This window comes from Gymnodraco acuticeps, unplaced genomic scaffold (assembly GCF_902827175.1).
Source record: "Gymnodraco acuticeps unplaced genomic scaffold, fGymAcu1.1, whole genome shotgun sequence".
Taxonomy (NCBI): Eukaryota; Metazoa; Chordata; class Actinopteri; order Perciformes; family Bathydraconidae; genus Gymnodraco; species Gymnodraco acuticeps.
Window position 1 is genome coordinate 2,379,301 of NW_022990701.1, and position 21,185 is coordinate 2,400,485.

General features: G+C 40.1%; 2 protein-coding genes and 1 long non-coding RNA gene across 3 annotated transcripts; all 3 read right to left on the reverse strand.

Moving 5' to 3' along the window:
• Positions 1 to 1,219: 1,219 nt before the first annotated feature.
• LOC117556069 lies at positions 1,220 to 1,866 on the reverse strand. Its single transcript, XR_004570492.1, has 3 exons — positions 1,806 to 1,866; positions 1,383 to 1,545; positions 1,220 to 1,283 (listed from the first exon to the last, which is right to left on the reverse strand). It is a non-coding gene; the product is annotated as an uncharacterized LOC117556069 (long non-coding RNA).
• Positions 1,867 to 8,028: 6,162 nt separating this feature from the next.
• LOC117556197 (fibroblast growth factor-binding protein 1-like) lies at positions 8,029 to 9,965 on the reverse strand. Its single transcript, XM_034231479.1, has 2 exons — positions 9,904 to 9,965; positions 8,029 to 9,524 (listed from the first exon to the last, which is right to left on the reverse strand). Exon 2 carries the CDS (start codon positions 9,498 to 9,500, stop codon positions 8,811 to 8,813), a length of 690 nt encoding a protein of 229 aa, XP_034087370.1. The 5' UTR covers positions 9,501 to 9,524; positions 9,904 to 9,965; the 3' UTR covers positions 8,029 to 8,810.
• A 6,932-nt stretch (positions 9,966 to 16,897) lies between these two features.
• Positions 16,898 to 18,450, reverse strand: LOC117556227 (fibroblast growth factor-binding protein 2-like). The gene is made up of 2 exons (XM_034231522.1): positions 17,468 to 18,450; positions 16,898 to 17,223 (listed from the first exon to the last, which is right to left on the reverse strand). Exon 1 carries the CDS (start codon positions 18,399 to 18,401, stop codon positions 17,481 to 17,483), a length of 921 nt encoding a protein of 306 aa, XP_034087413.1. The 5' UTR covers positions 18,402 to 18,450; the 3' UTR covers positions 16,898 to 17,223; positions 17,468 to 17,480.
• Positions 18,451 to 21,185: the final 2,735 nt, after the last annotated feature.

Genomic DNA, 21,185 nt, shown 5'->3' on the forward strand with positions numbered 1-21,185 from the left:
GTTGGGAGGAAAGCTCAAGTATACCTACATTTGACTCCATGCACTGAGGAAGACCCAGGCTCCAAAAGTCCTCTCTGGTCAGGCACACATCACCCTCCTTCACAATGACCTCTGCTCCAGGCCTATTGTGGTCTAGCACATAGCTGAGCTGCAAATAACAGATTGCAAAACATACTTCAAGCCAATAGAAAACATAGAAAAATTAAAATCAAAACAATGCACCTCCATCACTGTGCATGAAGTAAACATATATCTACCAGCTTGTCTTGAATCGGATGTAGATCCTTTGCGTATTTCGCACCAGAGAGGGCATACTGGTGGTCAGCAACTGACCCCTCCGAATCCAACTTCGGTTCAGCTGTTATTAGATAGACACAAAATAAACAGTATTATTGAAGTACCACACATGAAGTATACCTAAAATGTGTCCTTGTATTGATAATCAAAATACCTCTCAACATAGGCCTGATAAAGGGCTTCAGCTGAGACACATTCACACTCTGTCTCAGCTGAGCTCCTGTTGAGCTCAACAGGGTTGCCACACCCTTGTTGGTGATTGAGGAAACCACATAAGGGCCAAACCAGTTGCACTCCAGTTTTCCACCTTTTCGGCCCTCCTTCCTCTTATTCGCTCTTAGGACCTCATCTCCAACGTTAATCAGGAAAGATTTCACATTCTTTCCCTTGCGTTTTTCAAAAGAGATTTTCTGTCTCTGTTGTGCTATTTGGATGTTCTGGTAAATCTGAGAAAGATATGTAACAGTTATCATTTACAGTCCTTAACATACGCTTGCATTTTTTAGGAGTTATTATGTTTTAAATATTGCCATTTTATTCTCACCTTCGAGTGCAAATCTGCAATGGTTGCAGCCTTTGCCTCAAGCTGCTGTTCTGCCTCATCAGCAGGCACCAAAACAGAGGTATCATCCCTGTCATTGACTGTAGCATTTATAACACCCGGGACGCGAGGGTGCCTCCCAAACTGGGCAAAATAGGGCGTGCACTTGGTTGACCTCTGAAAGCATAAAAATTCCTTTTAGTATCTCTGTTGAGTATTGTTTCCATCTGCATTTGTTACAACATTGTACCTGCTTTGAGGTGTTAATGCTCGCCACAATGCCCCTCAGATGTAAATCCCAGTCATTCTGGTCCTCTCCACAGTACTTTGCAAGTGCTTTTTTTATGTTTTGGTTTGTACGCTCATCTTGGCCATTGCACTGGGGATGGTACGCTGAAGTGATGCAGTGTTTTACACCCAGTGCATCAAAAACACCACGGTTGACCTGCAGATGGTTTAGTGTACACCAATTACCAAATTACCTGAAAAATCGTATTACATTGTTACACATAACACATACACTGTATTAGATAGATTATTGTACCTCATTGACAAATTCCCGTCCTTGGTCGGTAATGATCTTCTCGACAAGACCGAAATCGAGAAGAATATTTACAATCTTTTTTGAGACCTCAACAGCTGTTTTGTGGTAGAGCGTTTTTGCTACCACCCACTTCGTGAACAGATCAGTCGCTGTTAGAATGTATCTGCAATATAAAATGCAGAATGTTGTAAATACATACAGAATCACTGTAAATGATTTCCTTTCTTTTTAAACCAGATTCTTCACGTTTAGAACCTTTAAAGGAGGTTACACATGCTTCAGCCCATCATGATAGTACCTTTTGCCCTTAGCAGTGGAGGGAAGTGGGCCAATGAGATCCACACATGTCTCACTCTGTTTCAATGTACACATACAACACATTTCTGTAGATCAATAATCAGTCAGTCAGTCAAAAACTCCCACCCATTTCTTCACGTCCTCCCGCATAGTGGACCAGTGGTACGTTGCCAAAACCTTCTCGGTGGTGCGCCTTCTCCCTGCATGACCTCCGGAACCCAGGTTATCATGGCACTCCTTCAGGACATTGATAATTTGGTCCTTGGTGCACACAACCATCCTCTCATTGTCCTTGTATGTGTAGTACAAATCTCCAGCTGGCACAACAGGAACAACAAAACAATCATTTAGACATGTGTAGAGATGACATTATGACTAAAAGCTGTTCAAGAAATCCAGTGGCAAATGTGGTTTAGACGTAACAACTACAGTAATGTAAAGTGTGTATAAAAAGAAAAAGGAGAAACAAGCTGTGGAGTCCTTGCGATTTACTGAAAAATGTTGGAATTGCAATATGATAAACCATTAGAGGTATGATCACTTTTGCACCAAAAAACACCATTAGATAAATAGATAGATAGATATATACTTTATTGATCCCTATAAGTAAAGGGATGTGATGATGTCACATGTACAGGGGGTTTATACCTCATAATAAAAACGTATGTTCGTGACTTAACCATGGTCTTATTCTGTTACTTACCTTTGATCAGGTATTGTTTGGATGCCCTCCGAATTAACGCCTTCCTTTTATCATGCTTTTCAGCGGCGATGGTGAGATTGTGGTAACCACCATTGAGCACGTACTGCTTTATCTCAGCATAAAAGCTCTCCATTTCTGTCATGAAAGTTAAAATGGTCGCGGTAATTATGGGGAAGCGGAGGGATCTAGATCGTTCACACATAACAAGCTGTACCGAGTTCCTCCGGCTGCAGTTCCGCAGACGGCCGGTGTGTGGCAGCATAGCGCTGGGAGCAGAGGGAGGTGAGTATATGACGGATATGACGGATGACGGATGCGACGGAAATACACCCGAACATATTTGGTAGGCCGAACATATCTGGTACTGACACCGGAGGCGGGCAGCGGCAGGTAAAAAAAGTTATTTAGCCTTCTCAAACCTGAGCCTCACGCGCCGCCTATGCCTATACGAGGTTTTATATCATGTTTAATCGTGTTTTATGCCGTTTGCCAAGACTTGATAAGTCGCTCGTAAAACACAGGAGGTATGGAAACTAAGAACACCATATGTGGTAAATTGTACAGCTAATATAACACAACACATTAGTTGTATTTCCTTTAACTGGTGGATATAGAGTTGCTGCGGGGAGGGGCGGGGTTGAGATGCACAGGCTTGAGACGCTGCGCACAGCTGATCGACAGCTGGGACACAAACCACCAAATAGGCCTACAAAAACATAATTCAGATCCAGTCGTCATGACTCCACTCCGGAGGGATTCATTTCTTACAGTTTCTCATCAAGGGGGGGTCTCCTGTCCCCGGTACAAACACGCCTGAGGAGGTTAGCCTATGTGTATTTTTTTTGTCATTAATCTTTTCCGGACCACTTATTTATTTATTTAGGTGACGATCCGAGCTCCATGCTGCTACTCTGTTTCAAACTGCATCCACCAAACAATATGATTTATCTCGACCTCGCCAAAATAACCAAAATCTGACAAGGTGTGAGATGTCTTTTTTAGCTGTTCTGTCGTCATTTCCTGCGATCTTCTTCATAAAGTCAGTCAGAATGAATGAATGAATGGGCGTTTCTTTGACTATTTATAGGCAAATATGGGCATTACGTGAAGCCCGCAAAAGCTGCACCGCATTTCGAGTCGATTGTGATTTATAAAGGGAAACCGGCGTAGGGAGTGCCGTACGCACTTTCCTCGCCGGTACGCAATGTTCGGTGAATCGGAAAATGGCGGAACATTTATGTACCTATTTTTCGGATTTCTACTACGCAACCTTCCCACGTCAATCATACGCATGGCGTTATACATGAGGCCCCAGGTGATTGGAAATGGAGAGGAACAGCAGGATTTAAACTGACAAATTAAAGAAAAAATACATATATTGCAAAATATGCTGAAAACATCAGATTTGTGTTGAACATTGTGCGGCGTGGGGCGCGGTGTGGTGCAGTGGGTTGTGCGTATGTGTTCGGATCGGGTTCAAACCCCACTGCAGTGATTGCAGTCAGCATGTCGTTGTGTCCCTGGACAAGACACTTCACCCCAAATTGCTCCTGGGGATTGCCCACAGTATTGACTAAGTCTCTTTGGATAAAAGCGTCTAACAAGTAACATGTAATGAAAGGACTGTAGCCTTCTTCAAATTAATACATGCAACAAACACAAATGCCATATTTACATCATGTTTTTTAAATTGTACCCACTTTCAGAGTTTGTCTGGCACGTTTTCATTATGTCACCTCGCCTTGCATCAGAGTCCTGTTAAGCCCTGTTTTAGGGGACACATCTGATATCCTTCCTGGCATGTGTAATCCCAAATCTACCAAAGAGCTTCGACATCAAAGTCTTAAACTATAACTGAAAGAAGGTCGGCATTAGAAAAAGATAAACTAAACAAACCTTTACTCTAAAGCCCCTCATGAACCTGTTTGCACCTGCTTCATTCATCAGGACAACACTTCATTTAGCTGTAAAGCTTTGGGAGCAAGATAGATTGAACCGCAGATAGAAATAATTATCTGCTGTGTGTGGGATCAAGATTTCACCTAAAAGCCGTGATTATCAAAGGGCTTTTAGAAGAAGTTGTTTTAAATCTTTGAGCAGAGGAGTGAAAAGCTTGTATTTGTTCAGTTTGTAAAGAATCAACTTTACCGCCCTGCATGGGAAAAAGAAACGAGACGAGACATGCAGCCATTGTAACGGATACAAGTGGGAAGAGGACGCATACCTTAAATATGACTCAGGTGAGATGATGATTATGATGATAATGTGTTTCCCTGCAGGGATTTATAAAACTCATTAAGATATTACCGGGGGTTACTGAGAGTATTTCTCTTTATAGTCTGTAGTACTTACATAATACACAACAATGTTACATTAAAGGGCACTCCACCAATTTACTCACTCATCATGAGGACACTTTATGTGAAAACAGTTTTGTGTGGCTCTGAAAGGGCTTTGGAAAGTATAGGATGACATGATTAAGTAATAGGTAGGCTGAGTAATAATTGGTTTGCTTTTTTTAAGTGCACAGAAGAGAGATGACAGGAAAACCTTTGACAGTAAAGACGTCAGATACTCCATCAAACCTGCTTAAAATAATTGGTCTGTATAAATAGTACATTTTGCTCCAAGATCATTGTTGAACCACCAGATTCAGAGACAGTTTCATTCCACAGGCAATAAGACTGTTAAACACCTGAAACACCAATAGCTTGCATATAGACTCTTATTTCACTATTTCACTTTTTTTAAACTATTTTTCTTTTTTGTATTTACTTTTTAATATTTACCTGCACTATATTTTTCTGTATTATTGTGTTGCACTGTTGGAGAAGCCTGTGACCAAAGATTTTCATCGAGATAACCTTGAAAGTTATTTGTAGAACAGATCACTACTCTGTTTTTTGCCGTTGTTCGATTTTTAAAGAATAATTAATCGTTTCTGTCAATGTGGTCTGTAAGTAAATGTTACTGATAAAGCAAGATGGATTTCTTTCTCTGAATGTCTAACCTGCAGAGATCTGTCTGTAGTCAAAACACGGTAGAAAGAAAAGGAGAATGTTATATGACTCAGACTAACATTAAGTGTAAATTATAAATAAATGTACTGACATTTAATCAGCAGGTGCGGCCATCACAGTTTTGATGATATGCTGATTTATAGTTACTGTGGATTACCTAAACAAAATTCCTCAGAATGTACCTACTAAAGACAGGCAATTATGAAACGCACACACACACACACACACACACACACACACACACACACACACACACACACACACACACACACACACACACACCCACACAGACACACACACACACACACACACACACACACACACACACACCCTACTATCTTGAGCAAACATGTTACTAATTCAGTCTCTGTACTAGATCTTGTCAGATCCTTCTGGATTATTGACCTTTAAGCGTGTAAAAATCAACGGTCCAATTAATGACAGGAAGTCACTTTAACACCCCGTTAATCAGCTCACATACTAAAAGGTCTTGGGTGGCATGAGTGTGGATTTAGTGAATCGTTTTTGGTGTATATTATGCGCACAGTGGCTCAACCTTCAACCAACACTTGGCACCAACACTCTCACACCATCCATGCGAGTACTGTTTATGCTAAACATAATGTAATGTTTTAGAAAAAAACAGTGCATTTGGGAAATGGTGAGCTTAATACCGGATAAATTAGACTTATTTTATACTATTTTAGTATACATTTGATGTTGTTAAATACGGCCTTCATTTATTTCAATGCATCTATAACTTTCTCCGTTTTTGACGTTTTTTTCAAAAGAAACAAAGGTATGAGGCATGAGGTATTGAAATAAAATGGTAATTTTGTGGTTGAAGTATTCCTTAAGAGTGTGAATGTTGCACTCACTTTCATCAGGTACAATTAGAAACAACCCCTTGAATGATGATGATGATGATGATGCTCTATAACTGCTGGATGTTTTGATATTTTGTCAAATAAACTTCAAAGTTGAAGATATTTTAGTGTTATCATTTAAATGTGGTGTTAATGTAGATTTAAGTATTTATTTTTCACCATAAAATGAGCTTCAGAATTAACTTGTGACTTTTTAATCAGGAGTTGACTTAGTGTAAAACACAACTCCATTCACACTTCCTACCCCAGCTTTTGGTGAAGATGATATTATCAAAAATGTTCCTCGTGGTGAGATTGTTTCCTCAACTGCTCAGACTACACATGTAAAACTACACAACGTTATCAGAGAAGAGGGATGCTAAGAACAGCTGACCCTGAAACTGATTTATAGCTCTGCTGTTCCTCCACTCTGTATCCTGCAGGTGCATCTTCTTCTGATCAAAACTGGGAAGATCACAAAGAAAGAAGAAATGAACCCACATGAGGAGTAGCAGAGGTGAGGAGGCAGCTCCTTACAGCGCAGACCTGTGGATGGTATCCTCATTTCCTTCTTGACCCTTGACCTCTAACCTCTAACTACTTCCTCCTTTCTGGAATGCATCCTTGAGCTCTGGCTGAACGAGTCGGTAAAACAAAATCCCTTTTGTGCCATTAAAGAGAGCGGACTTCCGTTAAAAAGGTGGAAATCTCTCTCCTGTCGGCTTTTTTGTTAAGTGTCTGTCTGAGGGGACAAAGAGCAGCAGGTCAGAGGTGAAGAGGGTCAAGAGCAGACAGGAAAGCATAAAATCACCTCTGGGATTACACATTACACACACACACACACACACACACACACACACACACACACACACACACACACACACACACACACACACACACACACACACACACACACACACACACATACACACACACACACACACACACACACACACACACACACACACACACACACACACACACACACACACGTGCTCGCAGCTGGATCATAGCACTCTTCCCCCCGATTAGAACTGCTCCTGATGCAGCTGTCTGCCGTCACTGAGAAAGTAATTAGAGACTGCTGCAGGAAGCCAGAGGAACAAGCCTTATTTGGATGTCCTGTACAATCACTCCACATGTGTGTATAAAAAAATTAATGTGTGGTGCTTTAACCTGAGGGCATGGAAGTGTAGTTTACACAGACTTTAATCTGCCTAAATAAAAGTCCAACATTAAATCAAAGATGTCTTGTTTTAGAAAATCAAAAAAAAAAATTCTCATAGCAAAAGTCAAAAATATCTAAGATTTACTAGAATAAATGAGTATATTTATTGTATTTCTGCCTCACAAGGACTTACAACACTGTAAAACTTATATTTCACTTTATTTAAAAAACCAAAACAAACTGCAAGCTACCTTACAAAGGGCCAACTGGGCTCCTTATAGGAGGAAAACTAATATTTGTTGGGAACTTAGCAACTGGACAAGAAAGTTGTGCATAATAATTGCTGTCTATAGTTTTGCACACTCATTGTTGGTTTCTTGAAGAGAGATTGAATAAAATCCATCTCTGCTCTGATATTTTAAAATGGTGTTTGATTCGAGAAATGTTTTTAAACAAGTTGATTTGTATTGAACTCAAAACAGGACACATATTTTATGTACAATCCTTGTCAACATATGAACACCCACGTCCCTCTTGGTCTCCCCATCAAATGTCACATTTCATAAACTTTAAGGCAAAAGGACACACTGTATAAATAGAAAATATTTATTTTGGTGCACAAATACAGTGGTGTTTACATGGTTGATTGATAAAGGTTACCAGAGGTAGAAATACAAGTACCGCTCTAATAATCAAACTTTGGTTCTGTGTGATAAACAGATTGTATAAAAGCAATAACACATACAAATACTCAAGTAAAACAAATGTTCTCAAGAGCCAAGGTGAAAAATCATTTCAGAGCAACATTAACTTGTGGCCTGTTTCCACTTTTGTTTGTTTAGTGGTCACAAATCTTTGGAGTGCAAGGGGTTCATCGAAAAGTTGAAAAGCCAAAACAAAATATTAAAAAAGACAATTGAAAAATTCATCAGAAAATTGTATCTCAAGTATAAAAAGTATTTACATCTTTATCAAATGTTTTGATTATTTTTTTTACTAATGCAATGGCTCAAGGTGGAGCTAAACACAATCACGTTATAATCTCATGACGTTTTGAAGGAACATTTTCAAAGAGGCTAAAATTGCCAGAACATTTTGAATCTGAAGTCCAGTATAAAGTAGCATAACATGAACATACTGAGTAAGCATTGGACTTAAGACAGTACTTTAGAAAAAGCACTTTCTTCATCGATTATAAATGACTTTATAAACACCTGATAATATCCACATGCGTCATGTAAACATGGCATATTGGAGAGAAAATCTGATTATTGATTAAAAAAAAGAAAGACTTGTTGCTGCTGTTTAAAAGCACAATGAGTCCTAAAGTAACTCCTGCTTCAGTCTGATCTTGTCCTCCTGTGAGACCCGGATCTAACAGTCCTTGCTCTGCAGCATGGTCAGGAAGAAGTTGCACACGCTGGCCCACGAGCCGCTGCAGTTCTCTTCAGCTGTTTTCAGATGGTTCACGCGCGCTGTGCATGCGGTCGGTTTGACCGGAGCTGCAGCGGTGGCGCGAGCCTGCGGCGGTGGTGGCAAGTGAGTTTCCGGCTCTCCAGACTGAGTGAGGTTGACAGAGCTCATTATGTCCAGTTTGAAGTGCGCATCCCTGGGCGCGCGCTTACAAATGCCAGCCCTCACCAGCTTGCTCTCGTCGCTGCACACTTTGCCCTGCAGCTTTTTGAACGCACGCGCCACCTGTTTCCAGAAGCTCTTGTTGTTGGACTTGTATCCCGCGCAGCTCTGAGGTTTACCGTTGTATTCACACTTTATATCCGTGACTCCGCCTTTGATGCGCGCCTCCCGGTCCTCGCATTTCACCGACAGCTTGACCGCGTCCCCGACTGCTTTGGCCCCCCACGTGCACTGCATGTTGTTGTTGATGGAGAACTTTCCCCGGCCGTTTGCGGCAGACTTGTCCCCGCTCCTGGGCGCTTTGTCCGGGGCTGCGGTCACCGTCTTGTCTGCTCCTCGGTGCTTATTGCGCGCACCGGAGGAGAGAGAGACCTGCTGCCCGAGGAAGGCCAACAGCAGCCAGGGAGCGACAGTCGTCAGGAATAACATTTCCTCTTTTAGACAGATTATCACCTGAGAGCACAGACAATGTTTTTGTTAAGCAACATTATTTTAGAAATCACTATCATCTGAAAGGATGGTTAAAACAAGGTCCAAAGCCTCAGTTCTGGTGAAAAACAATAATTATGAAAAATGATAATATATGTTTTTTAAATATCAATGTTTAGGCTGCTCCCCCCCAAAAAAAATCCAGAAAAAATGATGCATGTATTTTTCTTTGCGAGCGAGCAATGGTTTTACGCCAATCGGGAAACAGTATAGAAAGGTGCAATTAAATTTGATATTTTGAGCTTGCAGCAAACTAATAGACACCTGTGGAAGTAAGTAGGTCGTAATACAACATAGACATAAAGTGCAAACATGAAAGTAACACAAAACAACTTGATCTCACCCAGAATAACTCGTGCTGCTGTGCGTAAATCTGCTTCTTGTGGCTCTCTGTGGTCTCACATGGCTTTCATACATACAGAAATGTAATAGATGCTGCGGCACGCCCACTATTCCCGCCCAACAACACACACACACGCACACGCACACGCACACACACACACACACACACACACATACACAAAGACGTAGGCTACGCAGCCCCATTGAGGAAAATCTTGGGAGTATTTATTTGGTGTTTTGTTCCGGCGTATCCAAACAGAACGTTTAACTGAAGATCAAAGAGACTGGTGCATGCTGGAACTGCATGTCTGCACAGATAAGAGTGGGTTTATTCTTAATAACTGTAACATGCCTGGTGAACACATTGTAACCCCACCTCACACACACTCAATCTAGGAGGCTCGACTCTGGCTCTCCACCAATCCGCTGCTGCACTCAACCACGAGGAGATCATCTCCTTCAAATTCCACCATGTGGCTTTACCTTAACACCAAAGCAAAACATAGAAAGATTTGTGATAGTTATTATAGGCTACTCAAGTACTGTAGGTTACTTAAAAAATATATATTTTCCCATTAATTCCCATTTTCTGCTCCTTTATAGGCTACTTCTAATCCTACATTTAAAAGTAAAAAATCTACTCAACTGTAATTATATTGCAAATAACCTGCAGTATAGTGAAAATAAACCCCACTTTTTAAACACTAAATACATCAAAAGTTATAATTATTGCTGAAATGCAATTCTGGCTTTTAAACAGTGTGTTTGGTTTAGTTTTTTTTTTAGGTCTCAGTCTGTAAACGGTTTTAATTAAATAAACTGATTACGCACATCATAACTGACATTGACCAGATTGTTGACCCTGTTGTTTTAAACTCAGTTATCTATCAAAGGTAACACATTTACCAGATGTCTGCTCCCTCTCTCCCCATAAACTCTTCATGTGGTTCCTCCTTTGATATCCTGACATTAACTCAGTGAGCTTCTTTATGAAGTCAGTCAGAGGATGTCTTCTTCTTATTTCACCGTGCAGGCTGTTACAACAATCACTGAAAAACTGTGTCGACTTACTATGTATTCATTTCTGTCTTTGTTTTACATGTTGTCCTTTGTCCACATGGTGTCTTTTTTTACTCCGCATAAACTAGACTACAAGTCTGATACATTATTATTATGATATATTTATAACAATCTCGTGTTTGGATTATTGTAGGATGTTATGGCCAAACTATGGGATTAGTTTTGTGTCATAAAGATAAAGCAACACTTTCTCAGAATCAAGTAAAACTAAGAGTTCAAGAGAAAAAAGAACTGAGTCAAGCAAAATAAAATTCATTAAAAAAATAAAACTATAAATTGCAATCATGTAAACTATAAGTCTTTTTTCTTTGTTTAAAAAAAAAAAAAGAGCCCCGGTGTTAAACCGGCTCCGGTGCTGAATTATTAAAGACCATGGTACCGTTAAGCTCCGACGTTATCGGTCTTTTTATCGGTACTGGAGACATCTAAAAAATATGTCATTATTTATTATTGCTACACAAACATTATATTGCAGTTTTAGTGTCGCCAACTCCGTTTCTAATACGCAAAAAGACTGCAAAATGCGTCCATGATTATTTTTAGTATTTTCGATCTCTCCCCCGCCTGCTTGCGAGGGGGCGGGGCAGTTTACACACACGCGGCTGCTACATACAGCAACACACACACGGAGGAGATGGCGGAGAAAAGCGCTCCAATGTGTGGTTAAACTTTACCCGTCTCAATGTGGACAATGCTCGTTGCCAAAAGTGCAATAAGAGTTTAGCATGTAAGGGCGGTAACACGAGCAATTTGTCTAAACATTTAGCAAAAGTGCTCCACATTCAGACGGAGGAATGCACCGGGTTCGACTGTCTTTCTAGAAGCTCTGTAGCCCCATCCACGAGTAACGTTTCCACGTCAGGTGTTATGTATGCTAGCAGCAACACACGGAGTTAACTCAATTATACAAACATGGGTTAATGATTAGAGGTAACTGAGTTATTTATTTTGTTAAAGTTTCAGCTATTCTGTTTACAATTCTGTCATCAGATTATTTAATATGATTTGTTTAAAACAACAATGTTTTACATTGTTGTTTCTTTTGATGTGAACTATTATGTATTTAATTTAAATAAAAAGCAATGTTAGTTTTGTTCACAATTTGTTTAGTAAGTTTACCTTTTTTTTTTCTCCAAAAGAACCGATAAGAGTACCGTTAAAAGACCGGACCGATAAGCGGTATCGATAAAAGTATAGTACCATTACAACCTTAACGATACCCATCCCTACTCGTGAGCACAATAAACGTTCTCGTGCGCACGAGATACTAACCCGTTATCCTTATTTTTTTTTTCTCTCTCTCTCTCTCTCTGTTTTAAAACAAAAAATGTCATGTCCCTTTAGGGCAGGGGTCTCAAACTCAAGGCCCGGGGGCCAAATCTGGCCCGCGACTTTATTTTATGTGGCCCCGCAAGAGCTTGCAAAGAATATAATACGTTCATCATAAGGTTACATGCCACTTTACAGAAGCAGGTTGCCCATAAACTACATGTCCCACAATGCATCTCGTTTTGTGACATGCGCACTGAAGAGACTTGCAATGATTTGCCCAGGACTTCTGCTTTCAGACGTAATTAATTACTAAGTTATTATCCTATCCGATAATAATTCAATTCAGAGGCAATAATGTAATACAATTAGGGCTGTCAAGTTAACGCGTTAATAACGCGTTAACGCAAAAAAAAATTAACGCCACTAATTATTTTAACGCGATTAACGCATGTGTATTTTTTTTCCTCGGCCGCCCCGTAGTTTCAGAGTGCATCGAGTTTAAAATACCATCTACAAGCTGATGCTGACAGCCCCGCTGATGCTGACAGCCCCGCTGATGCTGACAGCCCCGCTCCTGCCACCCGCTTGTGGCAGACCACACTTCCACGCTCACCGGCAGGCACCGACTGGCTATTGGGAGGACCGGGAGGGTGTGTGTGTGGCACGAGCGAGCGAGAGAGAGACCTTACGTGCATTGTTGTTGTTAGCATCTGGTGCTAGCTAGCTGCGCTAATGGATAGAAGGAGCTGTTTAAATGAAAACAGAGGAGCGACATTTCGCCACAACTGCGCCGAGCACTTGACTTTATGCAGGCAGCCAGACAGTGGGACATTGTACGAAAAGTCAGCACACTCAGCACGGATAGTGCGCAACATGATTGCAGCGTCCACGCAGCTCTCGTTCGAGCATATGCCTTGAGTTGCACATAGCGCCAACAATCCATCACACACACACACACACACACACACACACACACACACACACACACACACACACACACACACACACACACACACACACACACACACACACACACACACACACACACACACACATACACACACCCACACACCATTTGTATTGTATTATTGTATGAGAGAGGTTCCAGGTTGAATTGAGGCGAATATTTGTAATGTTCAGAGGTTGTTGTGTTTAATATTCATGAGAATATTTGTCATTGTTCAAATGATAATAAACATTAGCATAAAGCATATTTGTCCACTCATATGTTGATAACAGTATTAAAAACTTGACAAATATTCCTCTAAGTTACATTTAGAACAGATAAAAAATGTGCGATTAATCGCGATTAACTATGGACAATCATGCGATTAATCGCGATTAAATATTTTAATCGACTGACAGCCCTAAATACAATACATTATTTTATATATATATATATATATATTATATAGTTACAACCGGCCCTTTGAGTGCAACCTTTATGCGAATGTGGCCCGCGATTAAATTGAGTTTGACACTCCTGCTTATTATTCTACATGAAAATTTGAGAGATTCCATTCAAATCTGTTGATTATTCATATCTTCCTCAGGCTAGGAATAGTATGTCGAATTTGTAATGCTAAATGTATATCATTTTCTCACATGAATGTGAGAATGAGACAACACAGTTTTTATCCATTGTGTATGAATCTCTATGGTATGAATGCTTCAGCTCTTCAGACCAACATAGTAAGATGTGAGCATGTTCCTAATTGTGTTGGTATGCAACCTAGGTCTGCTCTGTTAAATAAAACAAATCTGACACTTTTATATGATAGCATTTGTTAAATTAAAGCAGTCTTTAATTGTTTGTCCTAAACATAGCAATATATGCTTTTGAAATGTAACATGTCTTTGAAAAATTAACAGTATACAGTTTATATTGTGTATCACCTTAAGCTTGAAAATACATAGATGTGTTTTTTTTATCTATAAAATAAATAGATAGACAGACAGACAGACACTTTATCAATCGCAAATTGGGAAATTATTTTACTGCAGCAGTGTGTTCAGGTGTTCAGTTCAGGTATTACAAATATTTAAAGTTGGAATAAAGTATAAACTACACAACACAAGTATAATGCATAGCAATCCATAAGATAAGTCCGATATTTTCATGAAAACTCCCCAGAAGGACACACCAACACAAACGTGGCCGAGTGGACTCCGGAGTTTGGTGCACTGTATGATCTGTGGTGTAATGGGCTGTCAGTCAAAAACTGAGTAGCCAATGGGGACGCACCTCTGAAAGTCCCGCCCACTTGGGACGTTTGTGTCAGAATCGGAAAAAAAAAAAAGTCTGATCATTGAGAAAGAACTGCAAACAAAAAGATATGTTAAAACAAATGATTTCTTTGCAACTTATAGTTTTATTTTTGAAATACATTTTATTTTGCTTGACTCAGTTTTTTTTCTCTTAAACTCTTAGTTTTGCTTGATTCTGAGAAAGTGTTTCTTTATCTTTATGACACAAAACTAATCCCATCAAAAACAACTTCCATATTAATAAAAGTATGTTGCAAGAAAGTGGCATCATGTAAAAAGAGCCTCGAATAATTTTCCATTCAACAAAACAAAGCCACAATACAAACATATACATTTCTAGATTGCTCTTAGTTTATTAACATTAAATAAAAGAGCTGTTATACATGTATAACTTTATGTTTTATAGCATAAACTATAAAGGTGTTTTTGATGTTGTGCTGTTGAATCACTTACAACAGAGAGGTAAATGAATGGATCCACCCCACCCTGTGTTCATGTTTCAGCTCACACTGCTGACTGAACAAAGACATCATGGTGATAAAGGACAGAGCTATATAGAGTTTGATATGGGCACGAGTCCCAAAATATCACAAGTTACAGAAAATGATCACTGAGTCACTGTGTCAGAAGCAGCAGTGCAGGACTTACTGCAAGTAAACAGTAGCAGGTGTGTGTGTGTGTGTGTGTGTGTGTGTGTGTGTGTGTGTGTGTGTGTGTGTGTGTGTGTGTGTGTGTGTGTGTGTGTGTGTGTGTGTGTGTGTGTGTGTGTGTGTGTGTACACTCTGCATTCAGCATCCCCATCTTGTGGCTGATATTGGTTCAGCAGCCTCTTTACCATTACACAATAAAAGGCGATACATTTGAATAGTTGTGGAATTACATTTACTCGCATACTACTGAAGTATCATTCTTAAGGTACTTGTACTTGAGTTTTTCCTTTTTAACTATTTTTATACTTCCATAAAAAACGATTTTTCACCTTGTTACATTACTTTCCAGATTAATATTTAACACTAAAATCATATAACATACAACACATTGTTAAAGATTAAACCAGTGGTTACAGTTGTTTGTAGCCATTTGCAAAAGTGCCATTCATAAAAGTGTCATATTTCAGAGGTCATGACTTTTTCCATTCAAATTCATCACGTGGTTTAATTTAAATTACTGTTCAATGGTTCAATAGGTAATACAATGTATTATTTCTCAACTAAAGATTTAAGTTAAATTATAGAATATAGTTTTTTACCATATTTTTCAGGCTTATCTCACAACCACCCCAAATGTATCTTAACCCTTTAGGTCTGGAACCACTGGACTGCCACACATGACGGTAAATTAAAATGAGCTCCACCCTGATCAGCAACAACAGTCAAATGTTGTTTATGTATTGATGTCCACCTTTCTACAGAACAAATTATTTTAATACCTTCATTTTACTGCTAACACATCTGTATGCTAACTATATGGGAGTGTGAATGCAGAACTGTTACAGTTATTTTACTGTTACATTGTTTTCAATTAAGTTAAGGATTTGAGTGCTTCTTTCACCACTAGAATTTATGGGTACTACTTTACAATAAAACTACCCTTATAAAGGGTTTACGAATAGTTTGTAATTCATTTATTAATTAGGTTGTGAACACTTTATAAATCATTAATAAGCTTTTATAAGACATGAGATAAACAGGGCAACTGTGACCGGTTGCTTGCCAAATAGTGAGCCCACATGTATCTGTACTGCTAAGTCTTATATTGGCTACCTAGCTTACTTTGTGTTCTTCATCAGCCAGCATCCTTAGTATCTGTTGTTCACTGAGTTGATTCTCTCTAAGTAGCCAATATAAGGCTTAGTCATCTTGCCAAATAGTGAGCCTGTGTTGATGTATGTTAGAACTGGTTTATAAATGATTCTTAAAGATGAATAAAGTGTTTACAACCTAATTCCTAATTATAAACCCTTTATGAATCCTTTATAAGGGTAGTCTTATTGTAAAGTGGTACCAATTTATGTTATATAGTTGATTTACCATACAAAGCAGCTACTCTCACTGTGAAAGGTGAGCCTCATCATTATCACTGTGTGTGTTTGTGTTAACAGCACCGGAGCTGCAGCCTCACTGGTTTCCTCTCACACAGACCTCCTCTGTTCCTGCACACGGTCGCTCTTAAGACTCAATTCATCGGCTCATACAAAGACGTGTTTAGCTCTGCTCAGGCACCCTGTGTATTATCTGCACTGCCGTCTGCGCTCTAACAACTTCCTCACTCAGGCTGCAGACATGTTGTTACAGACGGCGATGGAGAGAAACAAGGACTCCTTTGAAAGAGTGTGTGTGAAAACCAGTTTAAACACAGCGACACAGAAACAGAGATGTCTCCCAACTGACTTTATTCTCTTCACATGTTGGAACATTTACATGACACGATTTTACATCATTTACAAACAGAATCACATGCCTGCCATATTTTACCTTTTTGCCTTGCTGTGTGTTTTACAATTTGATTTAAAAAAATACATACAAGCAGTCATTCTCTAACCGTACACAGGTGTAGGTCGAGTGTTTGTGGCTCAGCCGTGAGATGCTCCTGTGTGGTGAGTCGGACCTCACGAGGCAACAAAATCACTTCAGAGGATCCTGCACAGATCTTGGAGAGGTCGAAGATAGTCGAGAAGAGATCTGACGCTGCTGTTTCCAACCTGAAACAAGGGAGAACATTTTGTTTATTTCCCTTGTGAATGCAAGTACAATGTTCCACTTGCTCTTATTTTACACTTGATCACTTCTACTACTACTGATGATTTCTAGTTTTGCATTGGTTCCCAGTTAGATTTATACAAGCAAAACATCTATGCATGTTTATCTATCACTCTCTTTTAGACCTTACTTTTTCATGCTATCTCTTACAGAATCTCTCTATCTCTATCTTAAATTCTGACTCACCTGCAGTATCACCTCAGTTCTGGAACCAGCTGATGAAGTAGGTGCAGACGCCGTGGAAGCTCTTCCAGCAATACTCGTTGGCGATGCGGGAGGATTTTGCGTCGGTCTGCTCTGTGGGACGGGTAGTGGTCTTCCCAGGCTTGGGGGCAGCTTTCTTGGGCTGGGATGGGCCCTTGCCTGGCTGGGGCTTAGCGGGCTGCTGATTGGGCTTGACTGATTTGGGAGTAGTGACTGGTTTGTTCGGGGTGGTGACTGGTTTGTTCGGGGTGGTGACTGGTTTGTTCGGGGTGGTGACTGGTTTGTTCGGGGTGGTGACTGGTTTGTTAGGGGTGGTTACTGGTTTGTTCGGGGCGGGCACCACAGGCTTACGTGGCTCCTGCACAGGCTTGGAGGGCTTGGGTGTGGTGGTCTTGGGCCAGGAGGCCAGGAAGGTAATCTGGGCCTCTTCGGGGTATTTCTTGCACATCGCTGGGCGGTAGATTTTGGGTCCCTGGCAGGCGTGGCTCAGCTTCCTCATGTCCCACATCACCTGGGTGAAGAAGTGGCGAGGGTTGAGGTTGTAGGCGCGGCACAGGTTGGGTTTGCCCTGGAAGTCGCAGTAGTAGGAGCGTCCGGGGGTCTGACCCTGGCTCGGACCTTTGCAGGAGACACGCAGGCGAGTATAGTCCCCGGCTCCAGACACCACCATGGTGCAGGTGTCCTTGCTCTTACTGGTGAACCTGATGGGCTCATCCCAGACGCTGCGTTGTTGCTGCTGCTGCTGTTGCTGCTGCTGCTGCTGTTGAAGCTGTTGCTGTTGCTGTTTCTCTTGCTGCTTCTCCTGCTGCTGCTGCTGCTGCTGCTGCTTGACGTTGCTGCTGTTGTTGGTCTGAGCACTTGCCACCCAAACAGCGGCTGCCAGAAACAGCAGTGCAACTCTCATCCTGGCTCTCATGGCTGCGTTAGGTGGGTTGGTGGTGGATGGATGAAGGTATGTAGCCGCACTGAAGGTCGAGGTGTACAAGGGTAGGAAGGGTCTGCGAGGGACTTTATAGAGCTGAAGCTCACAAAGAAGGTATTATTCAGGTATGCTGAGAGACCCCTCCTCCTGCACTGAACCCCCTCACAAAAACCCACACTCACAGATACACATACATGAAACCACATGAAGCTTGTGTGGTATTTTCAAAACTAAATTTTTTTATGGATGAGCGGGTAGAAGGAGGGGGGGAACATAAACCAAGGGGGGAGGAAAAAGGGTGAAGGGATGCGGTCACCAGGTCTGTATAGGAGCAGCAGAGGGGTGGGGGGAGTAAGAGGGCGAAAGGACGTTACACAGCCAAACGTGTGTGCAAAAGGGTTGTGAGGCATTATATAAAGTTACATAAGAGGTTCTTTGACTATTGATGAGGGGGAGAGGGGGTGCAGAGGACTGAGGGTCCAGAGCCTAAGTGCAACCAGAAGTTATTTGCTGGGGGTTTAAAGTTGATATGTGACCCTGTAATTATTAAAACCTTATCATGTTCATCTGCAACGGTTTTAGTTTGATACAGTCTTTGTTGTTGCAAGACCAACAGATCTAAACAAAGAGAGAGAGATATAGCGTTTGGGAAACATTTACAAACTCCAGCCGTGCAGCCAAAAGGGCCAAATGAAGTCCGGCTGCATGTTGTAAAAACTGATGCATGTAGGAGAGTTAGACTAGGAAGGTGTGAGAGGCTACTGTCAGACTGTGTGAAGAAGGAGATAGTTCTTATAATCTAAAGTTAAAAGTTTTAGTTATTCTGAATTTGATACACTCACTTGATCTGGTTTGAAGTGTAGCTTACAGTGGCTAATGTTGGCTAGCCTATACAAAAAAAACCTTAGTTTTATAAATGTAAGCTATTGATTACTATAGCCTATGTTTCTCTAGCTACTGTGAGTCAATACAGTCTATATTTAAACATACAAAAATGTTTACTTTGAGCGCAGAGAAAAAAAAAACTACAGCCCCCATTAAAAATTACACAGGCGTGGTTACTAGCATCATTAGACATCCATGTCTTTATCGTGACTTGGTATTTGTATTTTTGCGAACTATTTCCAGTGTTTATAAGCTATCTTTAGCAAAAAGGTGCTTATTTTTAGCTAACTTTTTCAACTAGTATATTTTATGTATCTCTCTGTAGGCCTACAGCACTTTGGTCTGGAGGTTTTAAAGTGCTATATAAATAAAGTTGGATTGGATTGGATTAGTATTCTGTTAGCTAACTACTTCAACTTTTTATCCATTACTTTTGACCGACTATTAGGAATGTTATCCATTACTTAGAGCTACTTATTTTAATAATTTATTCTGTATTTTTAGCAAAGTGTATTCAAATGTTTATCCAATACGTTTAGCTAACTAGTTGATTGTCCATAAATGTTAGCTAACTTTAGCTAACTTTCAGCTGTAAATCCATAACTTTTAGCTAACTATTACAATGGTTTACCCATTACTTCAACACATAAATAACCATTATTTTCACTACTGTTAGCTTAGTGTTTTAAACTATAACATTTAGCTAACTATTGTAACTGTTTATTCGGTACTTTAGGCTAAGTATTTAAACATTCATCCATTACTTTAGGCTATCTGTTTTCCCCATCAGGCTACTTATAGCTAACTATTTCAACAGTTTATGCATTAGCTAACCTTTAGCTAAATACTTTCAACTGTTAACAATTTAACAGTTTTTTCAGCAGACGGGTTTTCAGTCGATGTTGCTCTTGCGTCTGACATGTTCTCTTCTGTAAAGTCTTTTATTTGATCCATAATGCATTGCTTGAGCGCTATTTAAGTCAGATTTAGTCATAGCTTCAGGCAATGTAAGTGATACATTGTCTAATTTATAAGTTATATTTAAGACATAGAACAATTTTTATGCAACTGTCCCGTAGGTTAGAGACAACATTCAAGGAAACGCCAACATTTCTACAACCGAACGTCAGAATAGAGTCTGAGCTAAAGGCAAGGCAAGGCAAGTTTATTTATATAGCACCTTTCAACACAAGGCAATTCAAAATGCTTTACAAAAATGAAAGATATTAAGAAAATGGCATTTAAAAACAGTCATTAAAAAGAAAAGATAATAAAATAAACATTAAAAGAAAAAAATACATGGATAAAAGTTACAGTGCAGTTTAAGATATAGTTCCATTAAAAGCAGCGGCAAAAAGAAAAGTCTTCAGCCTGGATTTAAAAGTAGTCAGAGTTGCAGCGGACCTGCAGGTTTCTGGGAGTTTGTTCCAGATATTTGGAGCATAATAACTGAACGCTGCTTTACCATGTTTAGTTCTGACTCTGGTGACAGAAAGCTGACCAGTCCCTGAAGACCTGAGAGATCTGGATGGTTCATAATTTAGCAGGAGGTCAGAAATGTATTTTGGGCCTAAACCATTCAAAGCTTTATAAACCAGCAGCAGTATTTTGAAATAAATTATTTGACACACAGGAAGCCAGTGTAAATACTATAGACTATAGACTCAAGCAGCAGCGTTCTGAATTAGCTGCAGCTTTCTAATAGATTTTTTAGTGAGACCTGTAAAGACACCATTACAGTAGTCGAGTCTACTGAAGATAAAAGCATGGACAAGTTTGTCCAAATCCTGCTGTGACATTAGTCTTTTAATCCTAGATATATTCTTTAGGTGATAGTAGGCGGATTTAGTAATTGTTTTAATGTGACTGTTGAAACTCAGGTCAGAGTCCATG

Bases quoted from the DNA above. Each gene is read 5' to 3' on its own strand.
- LOC117556197 (XM_034231479.1), bottom strand. From the start codon at position 9,500: ATGTTATTCCTGACGACTGTCGCTCCCTGGCTGCTGTTGGCCTTCCTC.
- LOC117556227 (XM_034231522.1), bottom strand. From the start codon at position 18,401: ATGAGAGCCAGGATGAGAGTTGCACTGCTGTTTCTGGCAGCCGCTGTT.